Source organism: Meles meles, chromosome 1 (assembly GCF_922984935.1).
Source record: "Meles meles chromosome 1, mMelMel3.1 paternal haplotype, whole genome shotgun sequence".
Lineage (NCBI taxonomy): Eukaryota > Metazoa > Chordata > Mammalia > Carnivora > Mustelidae > Meles > Meles meles.
In genome coordinates this window covers 130,045,042-130,057,618 of record NC_060066.1, presented here as the reverse complement: position 1 = coordinate 130,057,618, position 12,577 = coordinate 130,045,042, and the positions used below count along the sequence as shown (strand labels likewise).

The 12,577-nt window shown below is 37.2% G+C and overlaps 1 protein-coding gene across 3 annotated transcripts in view; it reads right to left on the bottom strand.

Moving 5' to 3' along the window:
- DPH5 (diphthamide biosynthesis 5) overlaps positions 1-12,577 on the bottom strand; it is a 45,300-nt gene that overhangs the window by 26,179 nt on the left and 6,544 nt on the right. For all 3 annotated transcript variants that reach the window (XM_045980976.1, XM_045980986.1, XM_045980967.1), the window contains exons 3-4: positions 10,930-11,054; positions 1,582-1,690 (exon numbers count right to left, since the gene is read on the bottom strand). In XM_045980976.1, the coding sequence (XP_045836932.1) occupies positions 1,582-1,690; positions 10,930-11,054 (234 nt within the window). The remainder of the gene's footprint in view (positions 1-1,581; positions 1,691-10,929; positions 11,055-12,577) is intronic.

Below are 12,577 nucleotides of genomic sequence, written 5' to 3'. Positions count from 1 at the left end.
ACTAAACTGAGAATCAAGAAACTCCATTTACTTACTCTAATACAGAAATGTCCAGAAGGGCTTTAAAGTGTAAAGGAGACCTGAATTGGCAAGGTTTTTTAAAGTACGCATTTTATCAGAAGACAAAAAAGAGATAGCAAAATTTTTTGCCAATTTCAATGTAATAACTAAGAGCAAGTGATGAATACTAAAAGGTGAACCATTTATACCTTTTCTCTGATTCTTCAGAACCAAAGGCAGTATTTCTGAGATGACTGGCCAGGATGTCAATTAAATTGAGATACTCTTCCTAGGTAACGCAGAAAATACAGAAACCTCTAAAGCTGTAGAGACAGCACTGGTGTCCGATGCTAATGTAATTCTTGCTATAAATATCTATTTTAAATTATGCATTCCAGGAAGACATATTGGGGAATACCTCATTTCATAGGTTCCAGGATGCACATTTTTTTTCTATTATGATATATCTGAAATAGGAAGGTGTCTAACAAGCAATTAAAACCAGTGTTGGCCATGAGCAGTCAGAGTTGTCATAGATAATATATAGACCAACATCAGAACACAAATATCAAACTTGGAAAATGAGTATCAGCAGCTTGGAAGAAAACCCTGGAAATTCTTTCAGGCCCCTGAAATTGAGACTGTTAGATTAAAATTAACCAACTTGGGGCGCCTGGGTGGCTCAGTGGGTTAAGCCGCTGCCTTCGGCTCAGGTCATGATCTCAGGGTCCTGGGATCGAGCCCCACATCCGGCTCTCTGCTCGGCAGGGAACCTGCTTCCCTCTCTCTCTCTCTCTGCCTGCGTCTCTGCCTACTTGTGATCTCTCTCTCTCGCTGTCAAATAAATAAATAAAATCTTTAAAATTAACCAACTTCACATAGCAATAATTACAAAGGTGGTTTAAAAGCCCAATAAGACTGGCTTTTCATTCTCCTACAGATTCTTTTAAGAAATGCTGTGTCACACTGCTGTTGCTGGCACAGAAAATAACAACTGTGTTATAATTCATGCTTCAGAAATGCAGAATAAGTTATTTGAAAGAATGTGAAAAGGTTTTAGGAAAACTTAGCCAATTTAATTAGATTAAATTTCCCCGTTTTGTATGCAGAGTTGGATATAAGATTAAAAATTTTTCTGCAGGGGCGCCTGGGTGGCTCAGTGGTTTAAGCCGCTGCCTTCGGCTCAGGTCATGATCTCAGGGTCCTGGGATCGAGTCCCACATCGGGCTCTCTGCTCGGCAGGGAGCCTGCTTCCCTCTCACTCTCTCTGCCTGCCTCTCGGCCTACTTATGATCTCTCTCTGTCAAATAAATAAATAAAATCTTTAAAAAAAAATAAAAAAAATAAAAAATAAATTTTCTGCAGCTAAATTTCAGTCCATTCCAATCAGGAGAAAAAAGATCTAAGTTATAGGAAAATAGTATAAAAAATTCAGTATTAAAAAATTTTGTACACACTAATGTATTATATAAAATAATAACATCTTAAAATTCATGATATGTAAAATCTATCTGCAGTTTATAGTTTTCCAAAACATTTTTGCTAACTACCATTAAAAAAACACCTTCTTTGTAGTATTACCTGTAAACCACAGCAGCCTACAGCATTCAGTATGGAAGCATTGTGAATAACTCGGTAGGAGATTCCCAGTTTTGTTGCTCTCAGAATAAGATCGCTGTGTGTGGTAGCCCTGTAGTGACAAAAGATCAAGTTGGATGAAAGTAACCAACACTGAATTTTTAAGATGGTAAAAGTGTAGTATTTCACGAGTTCTAGTTGATCAAAGGGTTATGGGGGCTGCTTTTCCTCAATTTTGGGGCTTTCTGACAAGAAAAATGTTAAGTCTCCACATGCCCATCGTAAAGCTGAACTGCACTTGTTACACTCTTAAAGCAGCCTTGGCAGCTATAGAGAAAGGGAAGTTTCACTTGCTCTTTTTGTCCCATTAATACCTGCAAAGACATCTGTGGAATGTAAGCTCAGCAACTGAACTGCGCAGCAATTCTCAAACTTCTTAGCTTTAGGTCCCCTTTAAACGCTTAAAATGACTGCTCTGAGTTCTAAATTATGGCACAATTAGACTACACTTTGATTTCCACTCTATTTTGAAGTTTTCTCTTTTGTGTTTTGAAATACAACAAGGCAGATGGTACAGAACATTTCTGTAGCCTGTCATTCTTGCCTTTATATTAGGGTTCCATCTGATATAATCATAGTTGGACTTTACATCTGTCTAGCAGTGATTTTATTTATAACTGTTTTCAGTCTGATTACTGTATATATAATTAGTGCGTGTGCATGTGTACATGTGTGCGTATCCTGCCTGTTGCCTTTCTTTTTTTGAGATAAATCTAATGGTTATAATTAGATAGACTGTGAGGAGAATATACATTAATATAAATATGGATACTGTGAAACGTAACCCCACATCAATTTAGAACTGCATTATTAAAGGCTTTTCCCCTTGATGAAAACTTCAGGCCCTGCTGGGGAAAACAACATTAGCATGTTTGAGAACTACATACAAACCACCAGAACCTGTCAACTGGTCAATGCATACCAAGTAGGAAGATCAAGGGCTCTCACCCCATGAGGCAGTCAGGAACAGATTAGCAAACACCCACCAGGGAAGTCTGTTTTTAATCACACATAAAATAAAAACTAGTGTGAAAAACAATCATTAATTTGATTTAGAGTAAGCTTTTAAAAAACAATATAAATGCCAGTTATAAAGAATGTTTTTAATATCATCTTCAGACTTTTACTACTTAACATTAAGATTAAGGAAAACTGAATTAGTTACTTGCTGAGTTATCTGAATAGATGAGCAGAAAGAAAACCTGGTTTAAAATTGTATCTCTCTTTATCACAACTTCATTTAAAATGACCAGATGTGGTTGGTGTACTATGGAGATTTAATGACCTGGTGAAGTGATTTGATTTTGTGAAGCTGCCATAAATGTGCTTAAGTAAGCCCCTCAGATTTCGGCTATGAAAAACTGGTATTTTATCACCATGATTACCCAAATTATATTGCTTCATGAAAAGAAAAAATTGGTTTGAAACACAGGCTTACACCATTATACTGGGCATTCCTTCTAGTCCAGCTTCATGAAAACGCTTCAGTTATGGTAACTGAAAAAGTACACGTGTGTAAAGACAGACTTATTACTATTTCTGGGCACATGGCTCCAGTCAAAATCGTGTGGGTTTGTGTATATATACAGGCCCAGAGTGGAGCCCACTTAAAAATAAACTTTTTCTATAATAACATTAGTTTGTAGATAAAGTATTGCCTTATTTGACAACGCTACAGCTTATGATCTGAAAATTCACTAGTATTTGCAATAATATGGTGAAAGTGATGTTCTCACAAACCACCAAAAACACTAAAACTGGTACAGTCCTTTTTTTTTTTTTTTTGAAAAAAAATTCTCATTCATTTGAGAGACAGAGAGGGGTGGGGCGGAACAGAGGGAGAGGGACAGAGTCCCTGCTGAGTATGCAGCCCATTGCAGGGCTTGATCCTGGGACCCTGAGATCATGACCTGAGCTGAGGTCAGATGTTTAACCAACTGAGTCACCCAGGCACCCTGGTACAGTCCTTTTGAAAAGTAATTAAACAATATATGCTTGAAAATACCCATATTCAAAACTTCTGATTTTCTGGGTATTATAAACTGATTTTGGAGAAAAAAAAAATTCCAAAATGTGGGGAAGGGAGAATGGAAGGAGGGGAAAAGGATCATATATAGTAATCCAAACATGGAAGCTTTACTTATATTGGAGAAATAAATGGACTAATAGTAATAATGTTGACATTTACTGGATAATTACTAGATGTAAGTAGTGTTCATATGCATTACATGGAATGGAAACAATCAAATCACCTACATAAAAGCACAAAGAAGACAAATGAAAAAAGATGTTTTTATGAATGTGTATGCCATGAAGGAAAAGGTACACAACATTATGGCTAAAAAATTATGTGTTCAATGATCATAAAATACATATAGTTACAGAGCATTTTTAAAAAATTTTTATTTATTATTTGACAGAAAGAGATACAGCAAGAGAGGGAACACAGGCAGGGGGAGTGGGAGAGGGAGAAGCGGGCTTCCCGATAAGCAGGGAGCCCAATGTGGGGCTTGATCCCAGGACCCTGGGATCATGACCTGAGCTGAAGACAGATGCTTAACAACTGAGCCACCCAGTGCCCTGTTACAGAGTATATTAAAATAAGGAATGGAATAACAAAATGGAACCATCATTAAAATTTGTTTCATGATGATCCTGTCAACTATTCTTTATTGGTATAGTAAGCTTAAAACTGTCATCTCTCACATGACTGGATTGGATCTATTGATGTACTGTTTTTTTTAAAAGTCATTTATATTCTTTATGTAATTAATGTCTACATTTCTATCAATAACCTGGACAAAAGGGAAAAAGAACTACATCAGCTGATTTAACTGACTTTCAATTACCTTCTTCAGGAATTTAAGAGTGGATAATGACGATGGTTACACTACTTAATGCCACTGAATTGCACACTTAAAAAGGACTAAAATTGTAAATATTATGTTATATAAACTACAATTTAAAAAATATGAGAATAAGGAATTTAAGTAATTTTCTCTTTTTAAAGTTTTTATTCAGAAAAGTGGAAAGGGGCTTAAAAGTAAACAATTTTTTATTGTTATATGTAAGGAAGAATTTCAGTGCTTTCTGCATTCTGTATTCTCTTCCTGGTTTACCCATTTAAGGCATACAAATCATAATTCCCAGCTCAATTAAAATGTACATATTCCCTACCATACCATCTCCCAAGTACTATATCCCAACAACTGTTTCTCAATAGTAATCCAGTGAGTAAATGAAAAATAATTGTAGGACAATAATTACTACACAACTCTGAATATAAGATTTTACATGATTAGTCAATGACATAGAGCAAATTAATTGTCTAGGAGTTAAAAAAAAAGAAAAGAAAAGGCACTCGCTTCTGAATAAATAATGGAGGATTCATGGAAGAGGTAGCATCCGAACAGGGTCTTAATCTATTTTACTGAGTAGAAACTGGGGAGGATTAGAGTTAACATTGTTGTATGGTATACTTGAGAGTTGTTAAGAGAGTAGATCCTAAGATTGCTCATGACAAGAAAAAAAATGTTTTCTTTCTTTTTTTTTTAAATTTTGTTTATTTATTTGACAGATCACAAGTAGGCAGAGAGACAGGCAGAGAGAGGAAGGGAAGCAGGCTCCCTGCTGAGCAGAGAGCCCAATGCAGGGCCTCTATCCCAGAACCCTAGGATCATGACCTGAGCCGAAGGCAGAGGCTTTAACCCACTGAGCCACCCAGGCACCCCTCTTTCTTTTTTTTTGTATGATGGATGTTATAAGTCATAAACTTACTGAGGTAATCATTTTACAATATACGTAAGTCAAATCATTTTGTTGTGTACCTTAAACTTACACAGTGCTGTATGTCAATTAAATCTCAATGAAATTGGGAATAAAAGAAACAAACTGGTAAGAAAAGTCTATTTTAAGAAAAAAGTTGAGCAAAGACATGGAGGATGAATATTGCAAAAACATTTATGAAATGGCAAAGAAGTAAACTGGGCTCTAACATACTTAAAAAGAAGAGTAGCCAAAGGAAAAAGGTGATAGATTGTTAAAAGATTTAGGCCATGGAAAGTCACTTAAGGTTTTGGAGCAGGGTAGTAACATCACTGAGGCACTTCTGGTAGGCCTCAATTCTTCATTTATGTGGAATTCTCCCCTTGCCCCTCCCACCCCGTTGACCTCCTCTACAATTTCCACTTACAGAATTCTACCCAGACCCAGCTCAAGCACTAACTCCCCCATAAAGCCACCAATGAAAAACTCCAAACTCTATGCCTTTAAATTTACACTTTTCTATCCTCATCTTTGACCCAACCTTTCAGCAGTATATCAGAGTTAACCACTCCTTCCTCTCTAAAGTCTTCTCTTTTCTTGGCTTCTGTGATAACACATTCTCTTGATTTTCTTCCTCCTCTGGCTCTTGACAGACCACAAAATGCAAATCTCCTAAGGACTGATCACCTTCTCTTCCCTTTGTTCTTTTTTACGGATTTCATTCATTTCTCTGGCTTTAAACACCCTATCTCTCCCTCTCCCTGATATATACTCATAACTTCAAAAACCACATATCCCGGGTAACGCCTCCCTTGGGCAGATATCAAATTGTCTGCAAGACATCTCAAATTTAAAACATTTCCAGAACCAATTCTTGTCTTCTGCAATTATTTTCCCTACAAGTTTTCATCATTTCATCAACTACTCAGTTCCTAAAGCTTCAGAAAACTTGCTTCTTTCCTCTTCCTCACCTATTACATACACACTGGCATTCTTCCTTCTCAACTCTTCCACTTAGCCTTTTTCTCTCCTCTACCAAAGCCACCCTGCCTCCCAAAAATGCACTCAGTGAAAGCAGTCAGAGTGATCATTTAAGAATGTCAATCAGATTGTGATTCTTTCCTGCTTAAAATCCTTCAAAGATTGACCAGAGTACTTAATTTTTTTTTTTTTTAAGATTTTATTTATTTGCAGAGTGCATGCACATAAGCAGAAAGAGGGGCAGGCAGAGGGAGAAGCAGGCTCCCCCTTGAGCAAGGAGCCCGATGCAGGACTTGATCTTAAGACCCTGGGGTCATGACCAGAGCCAAAGGCAGACACTTAATGGACTAGAGCCACCCCGGGTGTTCCTACCAGAGTACTTCAAACAAAATTCCTACCCCCTCCAAGTCTTACATGATCTCATGATCTGGGTCCCACCTACCTCTTGAACTCCTCACTCCCACTCCCTGTGCTCTTCCAGGTCTCGAATACAGTCTTGTAGTTCCCTCTGCTTACAGTGCTCTTCCCTTCTGCTATGCCTTTTATTTTTCAGATACCTACTTAAATTACCCCAACAAAAAGGATTTCCCATATAACCCCATAGAAATTAGTCTATTCTTGTTAGTCCTTATTTTTTCCTTTACAGGCCTACCAAAATTTTAAAATTTGTTATTTCCTCTTTGATTGATGTTGACCTCCTCTACTAAACTATAAACCCCATGTTTTATCATCTAACATACATCCAGCACGTCAGAGTGCCTGCCATGAGATAGATGTTTCAAAGATATTTGTTGAATGGATAATGTCAGTCCAAGATATGCCTGGTCTTCTCTTGTGACCCCCAAGCAAAATATTAAACAACTCTTTCCCTTAGTATTTAATTGATATCTACTATATTGTAAAGTAAACTAGGGAGATACAAGTGTGAAGGACAGCCTACAAACCTAAAGAGCAGATAGATGTACACACTTATAAAAAAAAAAATACATTGTGAAGCAATGTATGAAAACAACATGAATGAAGTGTCAGCAGTTAGGAAGAGATATAACTTCTGATCCGGGTAATAAATGACTACATCACTGAGAATGTGCTATTTGAGTTAGGCTTCAAAAGATGGCTGGACTTCTGACAATCAGATATATAGCAAAGGGCACTATAGATGAAGGAAAGAGTTTAAACAGATGTATAGAATGAGAAAGCAGATGATCAGGGAAGGGAAGCTGGTTGGCATGAGTGTGGGCTTTAGGACAAGAAATAGGTAGAAGGGAAGGTTGGACAGTATTTTTCATATCTGGCCAATGGATGGAGCTAGTAACTCTCATTTTGAGCTCAAATAAGATTTCCAAATTGTGGTTTCACAAATATAAATTTAACCACTACATGGGTAATGAAATAAGGGTCTACATCAGGACTAGACAATACGCTACTGTATTGAATTGGGAATAAAACGATATAAATATTGGGGCTGGAAACTGAGTTAATAATTAGTCACGCCTACATGATGAAGCCTCCATAAAAATCCTTGAACTAGGGGCGCCTGGGTGGCTCAGTGGGTTAAGACGCTGCCTTTGGCTCAGGTCATGATCTCAGGGTCCTGGGATCGAGTCCCGCATCGGGCTCTCTGCTTGGCAGGGAGTCTGCTTCCCCCTCTCTCTCTCGTTGTCTGCCTCTCTGCCTACTTGTGATCTCTGTCAAATAAATACATAAAATCTTAAAAAAAAAAAAATCCTTGAACTATGGCATTCAAAGAGCATCTGGGTTGGTAAACACATCTATGTGCTGGGAGGATGGCCCATTTCAACTACAGGACAGAAGCTCCCATGCTTGGGACTCTTCTCCCTTCATGTACCTCTTCATCTGGTTGTTCCTCTATAGCCTTTATCATATCCCTTATTATATAACAAACCAATAATTTTAAGAAAAAAAAAGGGAAACTCAAAAGCAGTGCTTCTCATACTAGTGAAAAGCTAATACTTTCTAAGTTCTAAATTGTCATGGAAAAATAGTTCTGTAAAATGCAATCAAAATTAGTGATTAGAAAAATAAAATATGGGGCACCTGGGTGGCTCAGTGGGTTAAAGCCTCTGCCTTCAGCTCAGGTCATGATCTCAGGGTCATGGGATTGAGCCCCGTGTCAGGCTCTCTGCTCAGCAGGGAGCCTGCTTCCCTTCCTCTCTCTCTGACTGCCTCTCTGCCTACTTGTGATCTCTGTCTGTCAAATGAGTATAAAAAATCTTTAAAAAAATAAAAAATAAAATAAAATATAAAATATAAGCTCCAAATTTATATTATGAGATATAGCAGAGACAAAATTACTTTTAAAAACCACTGTAGAGGGGCACCTGGGTGGCTCAGTGGGTTAAAGCCTCTGCCTTCAGCACAGGTCATGATCCCAGATTCCTGGGATCGAGTCCCGCGTGGGGTTCTCTGTACGGCAGGGAGCCTGCTTCCCTTCTTCTCTCTGTGTCTGCCTCTCTGCCTCCTTGTGATCTCTGTCAAATAAATAAATAAAACCTTTAAAAACAAAACAAAACAAAACACTATAGGGTGCCTGGATGGCTCAGTGGGTTAAGCCTCTGCCTTCAGCTCAGCTCATGATCTCAGGGTCCTGGGATCAAGCCCCACATCTGGCTCTCTGCTCAGCAGGGAGCCTGCTCCCCTCCCCCTTTCTCTAACTGCCTGTGATCTCTGTCAAATAAATAAATAAAATCCTAAAAAAAAAAAAACCTCTATAAAATTTCTAAATGCTTACTCTCAATTTTTGAAGTTCTCATCATGGACTAGAAAGTTTGAGGGCTGGCATCAGTCTATAATGAGCACTGGTGTGGACTTTGTCAGTGACTGGATGCCATGAAAGTCAAAAGTGACTCTGAGATCACTCTTCTAGGTAACTGTAAGAATTGTGATATACCATCAAAAAGGAAGTTTGGGGAGTCCAGAAGGTGTCACTATAAAAAATATGGGATTTTGGAGGTGCCTGGGTGGTTTAGTGGGTTAAGCCTCTGCCTTCAGCGCAGGTCATGGTCTCAGAGTCCTGGGACTGAGCCTCTCATCGGGCTCTCTGCTCCATGGCGAGCCTGCTTCCTCCTCTCTCTCTGCCTACTTATGATCTCTCTGTCAAATAAGTAAATAAAAAAATCTTTGAAAAAAAAAAATATGGGATTTTGGCCAGAATCCAGTGCAATAAAAAAATCCTAAAAGAGTTTCAAGACATTTAATATATAGGTTTTTTCATTACCTTTTACTATTTTGTGGCTTAAAAAAAAAAAAGAAAAAAGCACTCCTGGGTGGCTCAGTGGGTTAAGCATCTGACTTCAGCTCAGGTCATGATCCCAGGGTTCTAGGATAGAGCCCCACATTGGGCTGTTTGCTCAGTGGGGAGCCTGCTTCTCCTTCTCCCTCTGCTTGTTGCTCTCCCTGCTTGTGCTCTCTTTCTTCCTCTGTCAAATAAATAAATAAAAATCTTGAAAAAAAAAAAAGGAAAATAGGTACTGCTAATGTGGAGGAAGACTTAGTTTTACAGAAAACAATGTCAGAGGCTAAAACAGTTTGGGTATTTTAAAATATGTGATTGCACAATGTCATTTGCAACCAAGTATAATAATGAAACACGGGGAGGGGGGGTCGGGAGAGGGTGGTGGGGTTATGGACATTGGGGGGGGGGTGTGTGCTGTGAGTGTTGTGAAGTGTGTAAACCTGGTGATTCACAGACCTGTACCCCTGGGACTAAAAATACATTATATGTTTATAAAAAAAATTTAAAAATTAAAGAAAAAAATAATGAAACACAATCTCTGGCACACCACATTGATGTAAATTACTTTTTTTTGACAGACACATGCACACGTAATTCCATTCTTTTGAAAAACATCCTTGGTGGCGAATTCATAGTGATTTAATTGTCCTTATGTTCCTTAAATCTGTGACATAAATCTTGGGTCACCAGCTGGAAACAAAGAACTCCTCTGTTTGGCTTGACATTAGAGATTGATGATGCTTAACTAGACAAGTAGAAACCCATCTTTTTACTAACAGGGAAGAAAAGAGCTCCCAATGGATATAAGAAACTGAAATTTGAAGCTGGACAGATTTCAAGGCAAGTGGCAATACTGCTAAATATGAGGTGATTAAAAAAAGGGGGGGGGGAAGCCTAAGAAAAAAGAAGTAGAAGATGTTTGTGATTTACCTGCAAAATAAATGGTATGTATGACTCTTGATAATACAATACACTTATTAATAATGATATAGTAGTTAAGTTATTTGATGCCCTAAGATACCTTCTAAAAGAATAGCAGGAAAAATAATACAAACTTTAGAACTGACACTAACTAACCAATGTAAGTGATACATATGATGACATCCTTATCAAGCAGATTTTCTTCATTAAGCTCAAAGATAATTAAAGTTAATGAAATTTTAGAACCTAGGTAAACATAGTCCTTTATTAGGACCTGGCAAGTAAAAGGTTTTAAATAGAGTAATTCTTACTGATTTTTTTCTTAAAAAGCAAATAAATTAAAACTCAAAACACCTGCTTTGACTTACCCAAATGGATCACCAACCACAAGGAATGCAACATCACTGATATCGGCATCCTTTAAAATATTATCAGCTTCTTGTTCCACTTCTTCTCTATCAGCAAGAATCAATTTTCTTCCATAAAACTCTTCCTGCAGATTTAAGTCCAATATCAAAATGAGACAGCAGGTGACCATTTCAACACATGTACACACACACACACACACGCACACACACACGCTATCAATCTTTGTCTGGGGCTGGTGCAAATCTTGGCAACCATCCAAACACAGATCATTGACTAGGACTCCTCAGTGAGCTAGCACTCTATATCATGTTGCAATTAAACTCTGTCTTTGGGGCTATCTTAATATCCCAAGAGGAGGTACACCTAACATCTGAGGCTTTCTGCATTTTAAATTTACCTCTAAATTTAAGTCTAATAGATCAGGCAGAACACTGTAGAATGAACAGAGAACAAGCATGCATGAGCTTTATTTCAGAAACAGAATAATACGGAATATGTTACATAATAATTATAAACATACAAGGTAATTTAGGTTTTATTGAATTTTCCATAGGAAAACCTACAGGACCCTGGCTAAAATAAAAGGTAAATTCAATAAGAAAAAAATGGAAAATTAAAATTTAGTTACTTACAAAAGCAGCAAACACTGCTATATAATTGCAGGAAAGATTAATTTAAAACTGTCAGATCCTGCTAAAAAGGCAGACTTGCAGAGGAAAGAAAAAAATTCTAATTATAAAGGAAGGCTCTAGGATAAAGTGCTTTGTGAACCAATCCCCTGAAGTTCAACTCTAGAAAATAAACCCAGGAGGCTGACCTTAACTGGAGTGGCAGCATGTAAGTAGAGAGAGTGAACTAGTGTGCTAATGGTCATGTGGTAGTGGTTACAAATGATTATGCAAGGTCATGAATCTTATTAACTGATTTCCTGTGGAGTATTATGTAATTCAAATATAGTAAAAGTGAATGCATAGACAAATACTATTTCTTACATGCTGAGAAGTCTGTTTGAGTTATAAGGATTATATCAGATGTCAAACATTACAAGGATTGCTGTACTCAATAATACCTGTCAAGCAAAAGAGTAAATAAACAAATGACTAAGCATTTGAAGATAAAGGTCATAGTACCAACTCTGATAATCATTGCCCAATACTTAACTAGAATCTGTCTCTAAAATGTGAAAAAAGATCCCTTCCCTTTTTCTGCATATCTTCTCAGAGATAATGCTCTCGAAGTTCCCAATGACAACAATGTTTGATGAAAAATATTCTCCTTATTTTCACTTTTACCATGTTATTTTTTCTAAATCATGAATTGGTATATAACTTACTTCAATCTCATGAACCCAGAAAACTTATTAGTGGTAGAACATTTATATTCACATATATCTAAGAAGACACATATGATTACTGAAAATTGAAGGAAATGATTATTTTTTCCTGAACAAACATTTAAGATCAAAAGGCACATGCTACTAGCTTAATGCTAACAGTAATCCTAAATCCTATCCAATATTTTATAAATGATTTAACAAAAAACCCCACTCTCAAGACTTCTATTATATATCTCTCCATATTTATCACTTATCCTACCAAAGAAACATTTCATCGTTTAATTGAAACACAATGTTTATTTAAAAAAAAA